The sequence below is a fragment of the Genypterus blacodes genome, unplaced genomic scaffold (assembly GCF_046128005.1).
Source record: "Genypterus blacodes isolate CSIRO-AG114 ecotype Tasmania unplaced genomic scaffold, CSIRO-AGI_Gbla_v1 ptg000044l_1, whole genome shotgun sequence".
NCBI lineage: Eukaryota > Metazoa > Chordata > Actinopteri > Ophidiiformes > Ophidiidae > Genypterus > Genypterus blacodes.
Window position 1 is genome coordinate 5,694,834 of NW_027466857.1, and position 17,379 is coordinate 5,712,212.

The 17,379-nt window shown below is 45.1% G+C and overlaps 1 protein-coding gene across 2 annotated transcripts in view; it reads left to right on the forward strand.

Annotated features, from left to right (window-relative positions):
* slit3 (slit homolog 3 (Drosophila)) overlaps positions 1-17,379 on the forward strand; it is a 198,108-nt gene that overhangs the window by 130,353 nt on the left and 50,376 nt on the right. For both annotated transcript variants that reach the window (XM_076149098.1, XM_076149099.1), the window contains exons 7-10: positions 10,244-10,315; positions 13,224-13,387; positions 14,686-14,830; positions 17,192-17,263. In XM_076149098.1, coding sequence (XP_076005213.1) covers positions 10,244-10,315; positions 13,224-13,387; positions 14,686-14,830; positions 17,192-17,263 — 453 coding nt within the window. The remainder of the gene's footprint in view (positions 1-10,243; positions 10,316-13,223; positions 13,388-14,685; positions 14,831-17,191; positions 17,264-17,379) is intronic.

Sequence of the window (17,379 nt, forward strand, 5' to 3'; positions counted from 1 at the left end):
TTTCTGCTGTTCAATGATTTTGGTTTGGCTGGCCTTTTGGCTTCTTCTTGAGTCAGCGGGCTCAGCAAAGTCATCACACCCTGGCAACAACAAGCACCCTGGCCGACCGAGAGTTTGACCTGCAAGAAGAGAGAGACAGAGAGAGAGAGAGAGAGAGAGAGAGGGAGAGAGAGAGAGAGAGAGAGAGAGAAAGAAAGCGAGAGCCAGAGAGGGAAAGTGAGAGGGGTGAGACGGGGCTACTACCATCACATGAATGATAGATTCTGAAATATTTGTTAGAAGAGAGGAAGTGAGAGGAGATTAAAAAAGACAAGATGAGGGGTTTGTGTTGTTGAGGGGAGGGAGGGAGGGAGGGAGGGATCGAGAAAGGGTGAAAACATTGAGGAAGACAAGCAGAGATAAAGAAAGAAAGAGGGCCATGGAAGGTCACCAGTTTTTCCAGAATGACGATAGTGGATTTAGAAAGTTGTTTGGGATTCCGATAGAAATTAGTAAAGGTGTGTGTGTGGTACAAGTACAACAGAATGTTTGGCTTGGAGAGACGGCAGGAGAAGCATAGGGAGGGATCGGAGGAGGTAGAGAGGTGGCAATGACAGAGGAGAGGAGAAGAGAGGAGGTGGGAGGCAGATGAGAGAGAGAGAGAGGGAGGGGGGGTACACACTCAGCATGCTTTAACAGTCGATGTAAGAAGTAAGCGTTTTCAATTTGAAGAGAGTGGGAGGATGAGGAGAGGAGGAGGAAGAGAAAAAAGAAATGAGGGGATGTGGGGGTAGAGATTGGATTGAAGGGCTGCTGTCTGACAGAGGAGGGAGCGGTGACAGATACTGGAACAGCCATGTAGGCAATAAACTATTTATATTGAGGAGGGTAGACGCAAAGAGCCAAATAGATCACAAAGCTTTGACAGAGGCGCCGTATTGACACCAAGAGCAGCAGCCTCTGGTTATATTTGTACAACACGAGATCATCACAAATCAACAAATCTTCAGAAAGTTCAAGTAAAATTTGTTACATAGTTGTGGCGGATCGTTTCAGAAAGTAACCAAATATTTTGTTTGTGATTTATTATTAAGGGCATGAATGGGACAAAGTTTGGATTGCTGTGCTATTTCCCTCCTGCCAATAGTGTTATATACAGTAGTAGAGCGTAACATATAGGTTGAGCATTACCAATCAGTTCCGAGCCTTGGGGCTGCTTGGACACTTTAGGTGTTTTTATGTCAGGCCTGACACTGATGAGCAATCACAACAGAGGTGTGAAGGAGACAGTAGCTAAAACTGCTTGTTTTCACTCAGTATGCACAGTAACATTGCAGCAAGAGAGTAGAAGTGGATTTTTGCACTTCTGTGTTTTGCATGTGAAGTGAGTGCAAATGTGCACAAATTGCTGTTATGATAGACTGATTCATTCATGAGATGTAGCGCATTTTAAAGAATGAGCCACACTCACTCAACTTTGGCAGCCAATTGGGGCAAAAATGAAAAATGATCACACACGTACTCAGGCGCACATGGGCGTGGCCTATATGGATGAATGCAGAATGCCACCACCAAGCTGAACAGGGATCCAAATCAAATTTCAACTGTCTAAGTTTTGTGACAGACAGTGATTACACTACTACTGATAACTACTGGGCTGCGCGCCGGTGCAATAAAGCCAGTGCATGTTAAAGTTGAAATGTTGAAAAGGAAGGTGAACCAGCTGTGTGGCCTTGGAGGGCGTTGTGACAAATCCTGCGACACCTAAGTGAGTAACAGGGTGCATCTGCAGAGGAGGGGAGCAGCAGCAGATATGGGAAGAGCTCGGTGCTGGCAGTCTGACCCACGCACAATTAATCACATCCCACTGGGCGGCAGGACAGGAGAGAGGAGGAGCGGCAGTGATGGCAGCGGGGAGGGGGAGAGAAAGGGAGATGAGGGGAAGGAGACAGGGGGTGAGAGAGGAGATTGAAGGTAGAAATCAAGTCGAGCCGGAAAAAGGAGAGGAGAGGAGTGAGGAGGAGAGCCGAAGAGGAGGCAATCCGCAGTCTCATTTGTTCTGGTGTGACGCGTATAATCCTCTCATCAGTGGGTCCTCATGTACATCTCTCTTTCTCTCCCTCTCCAACGTCATCCATCCTTAAACGCCTCTCTGTCTTTCATTCATTTTTCTGTCTTTCTCCGCTCTCTCCCTTCACTCATCTCCCCGTGTCCAACTTGCAGAATTTAATTTAACACACTCATAAACCATTTCTGTAGGACTGAATACAACAGTGACAGATTAGGAATCGTTCGGGAGAAAAATCTGGCATTGGATTCTCGCTCGCACACACACTCTCACACACACACACACACACACACACACACACACACACACACACACACACATGCAGCCTCCTGCCAAACCACAACGATCACAAAACGAGGACCATCCTGGACCCGTTTACTCCGTGTCAGTTTATTTGATTAGGATCAACAACATCTGATTGTGTTATTTTTCGAGCAGCCTGTTGTAACTAAACTCCCGACACACACTATCATTTACACACAACTTCAAAGAGCCCCAGAGCTTCAGAGAGCTACCTTTGTGTTTCAACTTTCAATCTGTTCGCAATTCTTCTCCATGAGCACGACTCGTTGCTGGAGAAAGCTTCCGTCTTTGTCCATCGGGCAACACCAGACGCTCAGCACCGATCGGTCTCAGTAAGGGAAAAAGCAAACAACCATTATTCACTTAATTGAACCATTGAACAAATACAAAAACCTCTTCTTTCCTCTGTGTGCGCCCCCAAAATGCCAAGATGTCACAGTTTCGCTTGAACAAATGATCCGTGAGGGAAAATCAACTGCGATCAACTTTGCATTCTGTTTTTCTTTGTTCCATGTCTAATTTTACACTTAAAACCAGCAAAGCTCTAGATTTGGTCAGCAAAAATACCTTCCTTACCTACTAATTAGCCGAAGTCCCCGGTGTGCTTTTTCTGAGGGGGGGTGGGTGGCAGAGTTATAAACAGCTGAGCTTTCCCAGGGTGGTTTCCAACAGCAACACTCTGGAAATGTCAATTTTCCCCTAGATGAGAGGAGTAAATTGCAGGACTTTGGTTGTTTAAACACTTGAGAGTTTATTAAAGTAGCCTGCTTGAGTGCAGATACACACACGCACAGACACACACTTGTATGCAGTATGCAGCAACATGTAAAGGACATGCATTCCTTACACCCCCACAAACACAATTGGAGACCAGTCTGCCAGGATAAAGACCTAGGCATTAAACCCTGTGGGAAGGTGCAAATATGAGACCATTCCACCACTGAAAGCCCTTAACTAGTCCACCTAAAGACCCTTGAGCCCGTTGGAAGACATCATCAAGCTTTAGAGGCCAGTCTGGAAGTAAACAAGGTCAAAAATCATTCACCTCACACACGAAAATCCCTCGTTCTAAAGGACACACAGAATGAGAGATGGGGGCATTCAATTCAGGGCCACATATTTTATTCTGCCTGTGTTTCTCCCTCTACCCTCAGCCAGCCCCTTTACACACGCACACACATGCATGCACTTATACAGACTGACAGATTCACATCCTTGCAAACTCTCTCTCTCTCTCTCTCTCTCTCCCTCTCTCTCCCCCTCTCTCTCTCTCTCTCTCTCTCTCTGTCCTTGTTTGGCAGGTATACACACTAAAAAGACAAATGAACAATAGTGAGCACACGCAATAGCATAATTGATCTTGCACACACACACATACACACACACACACACACACACACACACACACACACACACACACACACACACACACACATCTGCATACACAAAAGCACAGTGTTGGGCAGGTGCCATTGTGTGACTCCCAGATGACTGATTATTTTAAGGGTCGGAACGTCCCGCTGACTGACTCAGCTAGGCAGGACACAGCTGTCCAGCCCCCAACACACACACGCACACGCACACACACACACACACACACACACACACACACACACACACACACACACACAGACACAGAGCCTACATCTTCCCCTCAAGCGTCCGAGCTATCCTCTATCGCTCTCCCGGTGAATGAGTGAGTGGAGGAGAGCAAAAGAGGTTAAATGAACATGTGGCTCTCTCTGGTTGCCTCCGTCTGTCTCAAGTGAAGAAGTGAATGGCCGATGTGAAGGGGTTAAACAAATGCGTGATTGAAGGAGTGATCCGGGCCAGTGAAGTGAAGTGCATTTCCTCTGTAATGAGGCCTGGGGGGAAGACGCCAAGGGCTCTTCACACAACGCAAAGAGTCTTTTAGCAAGTGTGGGAAAGCACTCAGGAAAATAAAGCAGAGCGCAACAACACATAGGACGCGGACAAAGATTTAACATTTGGATAAATCAGGTATGTTGTTAGTTGCAGGGCCTTAACTTGCCACTAGCCTCAAATAATTTCTGTCTTGAAATACCATTAGTAGATATTTCATCTGTAACCTCTTCTACGCCCTCCACCTGCTTTCATTTGTATTCTCTGGTGCCAGTTCCTAACACTAACTAATATTAAAAAGAGATTCAAAGATAGTTCTGTCTATCATTTGTCACTGGTGGGATGAGTTTAGAGTGTTAACGTCCCTTGATCTGCAAAAATCAATGTTTGCTCACGGCTCTTAGATTACCGCAAACAAACGCACACGTTATCAAATCTATACCTCGCTCACCCTTCGCCCTTTTGTTTCCTGCATTTCGTTCCGCCAAACAACATTCTGCATTTCATCCGTCAAATCGATATTTCTTTTTTTTTCTTTTACTGCCCCCGGAATTACAATTTGCGTGCCCAAAAGATTCAATTTAGAAAGCGGTCATGTTTGCTTGATTTAGATTGATAACATAAATAACAGCATAACCTTTCCCTGCATGTTGTTTCTGATATTGACGGTTGACAACAGTTAACGCTGATATACTGACAGCAGATATACTGACATGACTGATAAATTGTGAGCCACATTGCTACTGTGCAGTCTAAGCAACAAACTTAAATAAGAATGCCGTAGTTTTGTATTGTCCTTAAGCATTAAAGGAACATTCCACCCTGGTAAAGGCTTGTAATCAATTGTAATTAAGTGTTCCATTTCTTTCTTTTGCGTGTTCGGGGTTTCGTGTCTTGTTTATCTCCCCGTGGGGTTTCCTGCCGTGACCTTCGACAATCTCAATATCGACAGCGATAGTAGTGGTAATTGAGGCAAAATGGGACACTTCTTGTTCAAATTTAAACACTTTGAGCTGCATTGTGTTCAAATGTATTGATCTGAGATTTTTATAACAAATGATGTTAAGAATCAGACAGTAAAGCCTGACATGAACCACTTATGGTTTAATGTGGGGCTGAGCTGAATCGTGGAGAGCTTGTGATGTGTTATAGTTGATCATTAGTCAGTTGATCGTTTCCCTATGGTGGTGTTATAAAGTGGACATTTTCTCATTAAGGGATCTATTTTTTTAAACTATTGCAGTAATGATTTATGGGAAAAAATACTACTTACCCTTGCTACAGCATCATGGTGCACAATGAGTGAAAACTGCGTGCTCCCAAAGCTGATGACTGCATGTAGTATCTTCACAGGACATAGATTTTTTTTGTGGTTTTTATGCTTTAAGACAACAATTCACTCTCTGACCGGCTCCCAGATTCAATCGAACTAAATGACCGCACCACCATTAGGAGTATTTAACCTGATAGGAAGAGTTTGGTTTGTTGCTGGAATCTTCATTTTGTCACATCGGAGCCTGCTGGGAAAATGGATGTTTGCAATTATTCGAAGCAGCGCGATCAATCGAACCAACAATGCAGTTGTAAGTATGGTCATAAAGTTGCTTTGTTGTGCTTTCAGTTTGTGGTTTCGTCCGCACAATGAGGTATTGATTTAAGATTTTAGAGTGGCTCCAAGTGAGAAAGACGGTTTTCAACCAGGAGTTACTTACAAAAAGAAAACGATTGGGAGGATATCAAATAATTTATGGCACTTATCAACCAGCTTCCCTCTCTGTATATTATCAATGTTCACCAACAATCTTCGGGGGATAAACTAATAATGGATGTAAGTGAAATTCAGAAAATGTGCTGTATTTCTTTTATACATTGACAAAGCAAAGAATTCATACTAAGCATTGTGTATACATGTATATGACAATGAAAGATGAGAAGTACACAACAACAACGTGAACATTTCACGCTAATTTCTATTTTATTTAGCACGCGGTAATTCAGACAATAATGCTTTTCCTTTAATTCTGTGTCCTTTTCACGGACCATAACTAATGTTAGTGATTATGAGAGAGAATAATCGTATTGAATGAGAAGTCAATAATTGTTGTAATCGCAGTCATGAAGTTACATTGTTGTGTTTCAGCGGTTGTAGTAATTCAGACTTTCTGTCACCGTATTGATCCGTGTCTGCTGAGGCTGATTGGGCATAACAGAGACGTTGTGGAGCCAGAAACAATACATAGACCATAGAAGTGCAAAGACCCAGGGGCTTCAATTAAAGGCTGTTCCACTATAAGCTTAAATACATTTGTGTTGCTGAAACGCTCCTTAACCACACAGTTAACTACAATGTTAATCAAACCTCAGATGTCAAAGGTCAGCAGCTCTTTTTTGAGCCGTGTCAAAGGACTTCTGAACCTGTACACATAGCCAGATGGCCTGTGTGCGTGTGTGTGTGTGCGCGTGTCAGGCAGAGGAGATTGACGAGTCAGGCTTTGACCTCAGAGTGTAGACTCCAGCAAGACTGGCATGACTCTCTCTCTCTCTCTCTCTCTCTCTCTCTCTCTCTCTCTCTCTCTCTCTCTCTCTCTCTCTCTCTCTCTTCTCTCTTCTCTCTCTCACTCACACACACACACACACACACACACACACACACACACACACACACACAAGTGATCAAACATCTCCCTGGTGGATTGGCTCTAAAGAGCCTCCTCCATCACTGACTGCAGAGGCCCTTTTACTGCAAAACGAAAGACCGCTGCATCAAACACACATACACATTCACACTCACTCCTGTGCGCACACACACACACACACACACACACAACTTACATAGAGGCAAATATTAGGGTGCAACCACACTTATTCTTGTACAAGGAGGCAGACAGATACGCCCACACACATAAAGTCATTGTGCATTCAGCCTATAAATACCACTGCAGTGGACACCGCAGCCTATTTAAAAAAAAAAGAAGAAAAAAAAAAAAGTTGCGCTGAATTGGCATTTTGTAATAGTAACTTTGAGTTTTACTAACAAACAGAATTAGGCCACCTTCAACTCTTTCATACTGCAACATAACCAGTTTACATTTCTCTAATTAGAAATTTGAGCTTTGTACTTGAATTGGATTTAAAGGACAAATCTGTGTGTTTACTTCCTTTATGTTCTTTACTTTACATGTTTAAGCAAACCTGTGAAGCACCTTTGTGCCTCTGAGCAGGTGGAACATTTAAAGCTGTGTTCAGATCAGATAATATCTTAACCGTAAATAGCTGAGGTGTGTCTTGCAGTATGAACAGGAACTTTAATCACAAAATCTGCTCATAAAAACACAGTAAACGGTCAAAAACAGAATTCTCATTCACAGGCTAACGTCACTTTGGAAACAGCTGCGCCGCGAATACACAGTACACAAAGTATTTTCCAAACCATTCTAACATTAGTAAATGGACCATGACTACACAGGCAATGATCCGTTGTGCTCGGTGTGATTACACGGTGGAGGTGCGGTGATTTGGGATCTGTCAGGCTGCAGGAGGAGAGAATTTGGACGAATCGTAAGTTTGGGGTACAAAACCAGTGGAAAATCCCCATCTGGACCAATCGGATGCTTAGCGCTCCGACCCAGGCGAAGAAATTTGTGTTAGAAATCCACAGCTATGTTCTGGCCGTTTCCTCTGTAGCTCATTTTGCTGAGCGGCTTCTCTCATTACACTGTAAAAAAACCAAAACAAATGGTAATGCTACTACATACATTTAATACATTTCAGTTTAGGCTTTGATCCAGAAGTGGAACTAAATGTAGCACTTCACTTGTACTGGTGTATACTTGATGCACTGGTATTTTTATTTCAGCATACTTCCATTTTTCAAGACTTTCAAATACTTTTACACAAAAACATGAAGCCGTTAGCTGTCAAACTTGCACTCAAGTACATTTTACTGCCAATACTTTGACGTATGATCGTTTTAATCAAGTATTTTCCTTTCACATCAATATAAATACAGCTTTCCGTGATTATGCAGCCACTATATTTAGCTATGACTCAATAATGGAAATAAGAAATGCATTGTACAACATCCATCCGTCTAACTTTTTCAGTTCCGAGTGTTTCTACAATTTTGAAGAGTGTATGCGGGGCCAGAGGTGTGTAAAATAAGCCGGCAAAATGACCACGATATAAAACATGGTTGCGGACATCTAAGTGATGTTTTTAGTGTTTATCTTGGCTTAAGCCGGCCCAGGCAGTACTTTATTAAGGCCGAGCCATGTTGAGGGGGGAGAAAACAGTGAGCGGGAGAATAACTGACAGGGAAATTGCAGAGGGAAATTATTGTTATTCCACAATTAAATTATATATACTGAGTGGAATCATCCCTGACAGGGCTGACCAGAGCTGCAATGTCGGTGTGTGTGTGTGCGTGCGTGTGTGTGTGTGTGTGTGTGTGTGTGAGCGCATGTGTGAGCGCATGTGTGAGTGAGAGTGTGAAACGTAATCCTTCCACCAAGGCCGTTGAGGCTGGGAGAGATGAAGAGAAGAAATCGGAAGGGGGAGCGAATTAGAGAGAGAGAGAAAAGATGTAACAACAGAGTAGCATAAACAGTCTATTTTAAGGAAGCGTGGGTGTTAGTGAAAACACAGCAGGACTCGGGTAATTACTCTATTTTAAACAGTTGTGACGAGCGTATGTTAAAACAACCAGCCCTGATTTTTCATCGGCGAAATTCAAACTCCGGTCGGGGCACAAACTCACCGTAGACGCTTTGAAAAGCCCTTTAGCTTTACAAAAAAAAGAGTGCTGACCTTGTGTTTTTTTTTTTACCCAAGAATGTCCTAAACACATCGTCAAATGTGAAAAATGATCGCGTTTCACGTGATAGAAAAAAAAAAAACCCAGCTTACACTTCATTCTCTCTTGAAACAAAAGCCTTTGGATACACACAAGGGTTTCCAATGATACATAGAGTAAACTAGCCGTGTTTCCCATCCAAGTGAAATCAATGACCTGTGACATTTGGTCAGAAACAAAGCGTGTTGACGTTGGCGCACGTTTGCCTGGAGTGCAAAGTGTAGAAATCCCGGAATCGGTAATGTGACGCGTTTTATTTGAATTAGTCTTAAATGTGGACGACTTAACTTCATTCCACTTAAACACAGTGGCAGGCTGTAGTCTTCCTCAGAACATGCACTAACTCAAGTGCGTGTGTGTGTTTGTCTGTGTGTGTGTTCTGTGCATTGCGTCTGCTGCACCCCAAATGTTTTAGTATACGCAGCTCGAGCAGCTTGTACCAGTCTGTCAATGCAACCTGATCCCCCCGTGCACGGCTGCTTCTTGTTCTTTCACCCTCCCGCCCGCTCGCTCCTCTCATCTCTATCTACATGAAAACCATGAGGGATCGATATGTATTGTGTTTCTTCCAAGACTGTGTGTGTGCGTGTGTGTGTGTGTTTAGGTCGATTTGTGCTCTGGGTCGATACTACACATGAGACAGAGCGTAGTTTATGAGAGGGCTAATAGACAGAGACAGTGGTGACGTGCTTCAGAGAGATGGAAGAACCGCGAGTCTTGGTTCAGTGTGTGTGTGTGTGTGTCTGTGTGTGTGTGTAAATAATAATGAGCTAAAGTATGAAGGATTGCCATTCAGTTTTCACTTGATGTATAAGCGGGACTCCTCCTGTCTTTTGAATGCAGATCAGTATTCACAAAAAAACAAACCGTAACCACACCACCAGCTTGAAAAACCTCAGTCTTGGAGATGTGAATGTTGACAGTAGCGTTTATTTCTGCTCAAAGGTGACAGGGATTTGAACCTGCTACTTGGATAGCCCTTGTGTTTGATTTGCGTCAGAGCTTAACCGCCAGACCAGCATGTGGCACCCGGAGTCGTATTTTTGTCTAACAATCTGTTTTTCCTCTTCTCTTCCTCTCTCTCTCCCTCTCTCTCTCTCTCTCTCTCTCTCTCTCTCTCTCTCTCTCTCTCTCCTCTCTCTCTCTCTCTCTCTCTCTCTCTCCCTCCCTCCATCCAGCACCCTCAACAACAACAACATTACCCTCATCCCCCTGTCCAGCTTTAACCACATGCCAAAGCTGCGGACGCTGTGAGTACAAGACGCACGCACACACACGGGCGCGCACACACACAAACACACACACACACATGCACGCACGCACACACACACACATGCACGCACACAGACACACACACACACGCACGCACACAGAAATACACACAAGACACATTAATGCCCACTTTCATGCACACTTAATAAGTACATGACATGCATTGCACTCACATCTGTTCCCTTGTGTTTTCATTTATAGGCATACACCACTCACAGACACACACACACACACACACACAATTGCGGCAGAGTCTGTGTGTGATCGTATAATCCTGCCATAATGGAGGCCAACTCTTATATTGTTCCATGAGTATGAATAATCATGTGGCTGCATATGTACACGGGGAAGCACGAAGAGATGGATCTCCTCACACACACACGCTCACACACACGCAGATCAGGGTGGGGGGTGTCCCTAACTTTGGTAAGGTGATGTGATCCTGCACCCATAATCCTGTGGGAGCACCTGAGAGTGATTTCCTCTTTCAATCGCCGTCATTTGTCCCATTCTGTTTTCAACTTTTTCATACGACGTCGTCCGCCAACAGCCAATGGCGTGGCGGCGTTCCCTGCGTTCCCCCATGTGCCGCTCCGACGCCGGTGGCACCACGGCGAGAAATCAGCCTTTAAAATTGGATTTGGGGCCGCAGCAGCTCCACAGTTGCCAGCAGATTGAGCGCAGACTCGCCAATATCCAATATCTTTTAATCAGAAGCCCTCGTCCGCCTCTGTTTTCTGTCAGCACTGACTGAGCGTCTCCTCTCATTTCCTCCCTCCTCTTCGTCCTTTCATCTCTCGTCTTCCTCCCCGTTCCTTCCCCACGTTCTCTCGCATCTCCCCGGCCCCATTCAATTTCTCTCCTCTCCTCTGCCTCTCTCATGTTGTCTGGCTGCACTCCTCTCCTTCCTCGCACTTCCTTTCTTTTCCCTCCTCCGACTTTTCTTCCTCCCGCTCCTCTTCCTCCCGCTTCCTTCCTTCTTCCTGTATATCCCTGTGTAAGTGTTTATATATCAGTCCTTGTCCTTGTCACATTCCTCCTTTGTCTTGCCGTACTTTATCATCGTCTCCCCCATCTTCCTCCCCCTCTCTGTCTCCAGTATATCACTTTTCTTTCTCATATCTTCCCACTCCTCATCCTCTTCCTCCCCCCCCCATCTTCTTCTTGCTGCCTCCTCTCTATTACATTTCATTGCCGCCCTCAGATCCTTGTATTGAATTTGCTTCTTTTATAAAAACGGCTCATTCAATCAAATGTTTAGAGATGTCCCTCATTCGATTAGCAGGGATGGTGAGACATACAGTCAGTGTGTGTGTGTGCGCGCGTGTGTGTGTGCGTTCTTCTCCTTAGAGGTGTCTAATGAAAAGCCTTACCTCCCCTGTCACCTCAATCTTTTAACTTCTCTCTCTTTCTCTCTCTCTCTTTATGTGAGTCTGTCTCTTTTTCACCTCCCTCTCTTATGATCCTCTTCATCATCCATCTATTCCATAACAGTAATGACATCACCCCATGGTGTGTCTCACTCACAAACTCCAACCAGCGACAAAGACTAAGACACCTACTGCTTGATAAGATTTGTGTGTGTGTTTGTGTGTGTTTGTGTGTGTTTGTGTGTGTGTGTGTGTGTGTGTATTTGTGTGTGTGTGTGTGTGTGTGTGTGTGTGTGTGTGTTTGTGTAAATACTAAGATCAGTGAACATATGACCTCCCTACACAGACGCACACAAGCACACACATTCATTGAACCACTACACACAAAGCCACTGCGTCTTCGCTCAACCAACACACTCTCACACTGACTCACAGGTACACACATACATTATGCACACATGTGGTCGCCCCCCCCCCCTCCCTTCCCCCCTTCAGCCGGTTCCCATTCTCCCCTGTGTTTTAATCCTACTTGTCAGTAATTAAGGCTGAGCCGGGGGTGGGCCGGGACGTGGCTATCTCCAAGCAGGGGTCTGACTATAAACTGGATTTATAATCGGGGAGCGGTATTAAAACCCACTGCCCCCGCTGCTAGCATCAATGAGCCCATCTCTGCTCCCTAACAGGATTTGTCCTCTGCTTTATTACAAAGGGAGGCCTGTCTTCTGAAAGGCTAGATAGCCCGGCTGGCATATAATGCGCTGACAAGACATTCTGCTGTTCATCCACCCTCCTCCTCCTCCTCTCTCCCTTTTCCTCCTTCGCTCTCTCTCTCTCCCTCTCTCTCTACTATGTATGTCCAAGCGAACCTGTGAAACCTGTAGAGAGTATCTTTACAAAATGTATTTCACTTAAAGTATACATTTTCTTATTAATTTTCCTTTCTTTCAGTCTCTCCTTCTGTACCTCCCTCTCTCTCTCTCTCTCCCTCCCTCTCTCCCTCCCCGTCTCCATCTCTCTCTCTCCCTATTCCTCTCTCTTTCTCCCTCTCTCTCTCTCCCTATTCCTCTCTCTTTCTCCCTCTCTCTCCCTCCCTCTCTCTCACTCTCTCCCTCTCTCTCACTCTCTCTCTCTCTCCATCCCTCTCTCTCTCTCCCTATTCCTCTCTCTTTCTCCCTCTCTCTCCCTCCCTCTCTCTCGCTCTCTCCCTCTCTCTCACTCTCTCTCTCTCTCTCCACCCCTCTCTCTCTCCCTCTTCCTCTCTCTCTTCCTCACCCTCTCTCCTCACTCTTTTGCACAGATTGTCTCTAAGCCGTATTGTCACAGACCTTGTAGAAGTCTTGCTCAAGGACGTAAGCGGCGTGACGACTGCAGCCTCTTTGTCTGCCGTCTCCAATACGTTTGCTGATATGAGCTTATTAAGAATAATGAATGTATGACCGACGCATAAGCATATACATCCCTGACACATCTCTGCCCTCCCTCTCTCTCTCTCTCTCTCTTTCTCCATCACTCTCAGTCGTCTGCACTCCAACAACCTCCACTGTGACTGTCACCTCTCCTGGCTTTCCGATTGGCTCAGAGCCCGGCGCGGTTTGGCTCCCTTCACCCAATGCATGGCCCCCGCCAATATGAGGGGTCTCAACGTCCCAGATGTGCAAAAGAAGGACTTTATCTGCAGTGGTGAGTGGATGTACATCACACCCACACACACACACACACACACAGACACTCACACTCCTTTCAATTCATACCCGTGCTATTCAATTCAACTATCAAAGTGCTTCTACTTGGTCGAAGGACACGAGTGATTTATTCTGAAGGTTTGGTAACTTTTTCACCGGCTTATCGTGTTTTAACCAATTGCATTGTGGGATTACTTCAAAGTTACCACATGAAAGAGAATTACATGTCAGTTTTGGCTGCAGTAACCACAAATGAACTTCTGCAAAACCTCAGAGGCCACACCACACCGTCGCAGCATCATTACTGCAACCCGTCACACACAGGAAACATTCCTTCATTTGGGAATTACACTCATTTATGTGAAATAATCAGCCACTTGTTGTCAACTACAAAGTTCTCTGTTTGATTTAATGCTGATGAGAGGCTCCACAGACCACTGCACCCGTATTACAGGTATTAATGGTGTTGTTATCGCCCTCCGACAGTACGGCATTGAGTTTCTAACAGTGAGGGAACGACACAGAGTGCGGCGTGTAATCAGCTAACAGGCCGGTGTAAGAGCAGCAGCGTTATCAGCTGCAGATAGTATAGGCTGTGTTTATAGGCCTCTGATTCAGCTCTCTGTGCTAATAGACTGTCAGGCTGTTCTCTCTTTATTTGCCTCCAGCCTCGTCCGTCTGCCTCCACGCTCCACACCAGACTTCCTCTCGCTGCACTTTTCTCATTTCCCCCGCCACAGGCGTCAATAACAAACCTTTCTTTCTTTCCAACCTTTTTTGTCTTTCCCTCCTTCTCTCCCTTTCACCCCCTTTTCCTTCTTTCCCCGTCTCATTCTCCTCCCTCCCTCGACGCTCCTACCTTGCCTCCTTTCTCATATGTAGCCATTTTCTCTGAGCGTTGATGTTTCATACTAATGAGCAATTACCTTTGACATTTTCACATTTTGTTTTAAATTACACTTATCCTCTAATAATTGCCTGCCTGGTGGGGAGCAAAAGCTTAACAGTGTCATGGGACAAAGGTTGAAACAAAGGGGAAGGGAACGTGAACACAACATTGCAGGCTTTATTAGATAGTAAACTCTCATCTTGTCTGTGGCTGACCACGAGCTCACATCATTAAGGAGAGGACATATTATAGTTTTTGTTATTTACCCTAATTTCATAGCCTGATATACGGTTATCACATTGCCACATGGGGTAGCAAGCGGGAGTAGAAGTGGGTCAGCGTGTTTTTGGCACATTAAATACTCTGTGTGCGTGTGTGTGTGTGCGCGTGTGTGTGATGCTCCACAGGTGCGGCTCAGACAGAGTCGAGGTCCTGTGTTCCTCAGGTAGCCGTCTGCCCGGCCAGCTGCACCTGCAACAACAACATCGTGGACTGCCGCCGCAAGGGCCTCACCGAAATACCAGCCAACCTCCCCGAGGGCATCGTGGAGATGTGAGCCCGTCTTAATCTTCTCTGTCTAGAAACATCTCACATGTTCGCTGTGTTATTGTTCCCGTTTATGAATTCAAACCAATGTCCTCTAGTGCTAATGTGAGACTAGACCCATTGAAATAGTGGATACAACAGTTTAGTTTAATGGGCGAGACGTTTTGGAACCATTTAAAATAGGAAGAACAACGGCAACAGAGCTTGTTGATAGATAACGCACACACACGCACACAATCTAAAGAGTTTCTCGGGAAGCGGTGTGAGTTCTTTGGAGCCATTGTGTTTTAGATTACAACACGCTCTCTTACACACTTTTTTTTGTCTCTGTGCTTCTGTCTCACACTCACACTCACACACACACACACACACACACACACACACACACACACACAGACACACCACAGTGGGACATGTTTGATATCCGTATTGATCGCTGTACCCTGTTTGTTTGTACAGAGGACAGCTGGTTGATTGCTCTGTGAGTAAAGGAGCAATTCTCCCCCCGCAGCACCGTGCCAATACTGCTATACCTCCGCAGCATAAATAATGGCCACACACTCCTCCACGTACACACACGCACACACACACACCGGCACAAACACATCAATGCACATGCATGTATGCAGGCATGCTGATTTGGTTTGCAGTAAGCAACAAATCTATTTATTCACCATGAATCACACACACGGGCATTGTAATTGAGGGACACACACCTACATACAGTGTGTTTGCCCGTACAGTCTCCTCAGACACACTTGCATACACACACTCGCATACAAAACATAACCCCCATGACATTAAAGGTTGTTGTCAAAGCCTGAAACAAACAAGTATAATAGGATGATGTATTGTCAGTCCTCTAACGTCTTGAAGTGACCAACAAAGCACATTACATCAACACATGTGTGTGTTTCAGTGAGCCCTTATCATTGTGCATGTGTGTATGTGCACACACCCTGTTGCGTACACGTTCAGCCACCTGTCCCATCCTTCTTTGCGGCCATTTAGTTGCCCCACTGTCTTATGGATTTTTAATATTCCTCCTAAAATGTCTCCCCTTTGTGATTGAGCCTCTTAAGTGTCTTTGCCTCAACCTCCCCAGATGTGATTGGTAACTTGTTGTGTGTGCACATTGTCATTGTCGGTACGAGCTTGATTTATGTTGACCCCCGCGGTGGAAATGAAGTGTGGTTAGATGCCAGGGGCGTAATGTGGGGAATGTAGAGAGGGAAGCCAGCCAAGAGAGAGGAGCTGCTCCGTTTTAAGCCAGAATCCTTTCATATTATAGTTGTTCTATAGCCGACACAAAGTTTTGTTTTGAAACCAAACAAATGTGCTGATAGATAGATGGATAGATAGATAGATAGATAGATAGATAGATGGATAGATGGATAGATGGATGAAGGGATGGATAGAGAGCAGAGGTCAAGAGCAGGACAGGCATGTGGGGGCTATGGAGGATGAGAGGGGTGGATTAGTTCCCATTTATCATTTTGACAGCTGACCCTGTGGCCGGCCTTGGGACCTCACCGCATCCTCCTCCTCTCCTTCCACTTCTACACTTCACTTCTCCGCATCACTGTTGCTCTCCTCCGCCGGTGTGTGTGCCTCCTTTCCCGATCCCGTCCTTCATTTCTCCTCCGATGGGTGACGGCTCCCCACATGATAACAGAGTAACGCTCCCAAAGCGGTGTAATGAGTCCACCGTCGTCCAAGGGGAGAGATTAAATGAATTTGCTTTGGTTAAAGAAATGTTTGCGAATGCAGTTTGGCTGCATTTAAATAGACGACCCTGAGTCGTCATCGAAATGGATTATGAAAGGTTCAAAAACCAAATATTTGAGATTAGAATTGGAACATGCAACGTGCTTTTAAAATGGATACTCACGTGGTATCTGTGGCGAGATTTAAAAAACAAACCCAGCCAACCCCGCTCAGCCGTGCAGCACGATGCTGAGGGTGCCGACCGCTTACTAAAAAAACTGCTCCCCTGTAAGGTCATTATCGCTGAGCTGCACAATTTTCACACCGAGTGACCTTGACCAGCGCCTGCTGCAAAGCACCGAGAATCCCGCTGAAACATTCTGTAGAAACTAAAACGTCAATTGGCTAAGTTTAGGGGTCAAATGGAGCTTTTATGACTCGAGAAAACTGAAATCCGTTGGGATATCAAGAGCTGAAAGGAGGAAATAAGGCTGTAGCTGATGATGTGTTTATTGAAATTGCATTCAAAACTGTCCGCTATGTTTTTCCAGGAATGTGATTTTGTAATTAATTAATTTCTGAAAGGCTTATTAAGCTTTACTCACACTTCCTTTCACTCCCTCCCATCCTCTCCCCTCCCTTCTCTTTCTCTCTCTCCAGTCGTTTGGAGCAGAACTTGATTAAAAGTGTCCCGGCAGGAGCCTTTACTGCCTACAAGAAGCTCAAGAGGATGTGAGTCTTGTCTGGAAACACACACACACATACACACAAGCACATGCATAGGTAGACTAGCACACGTCGATAATTCTTATTCATGACTACACTCGAGCACAAGTAAGGTTTTTTGC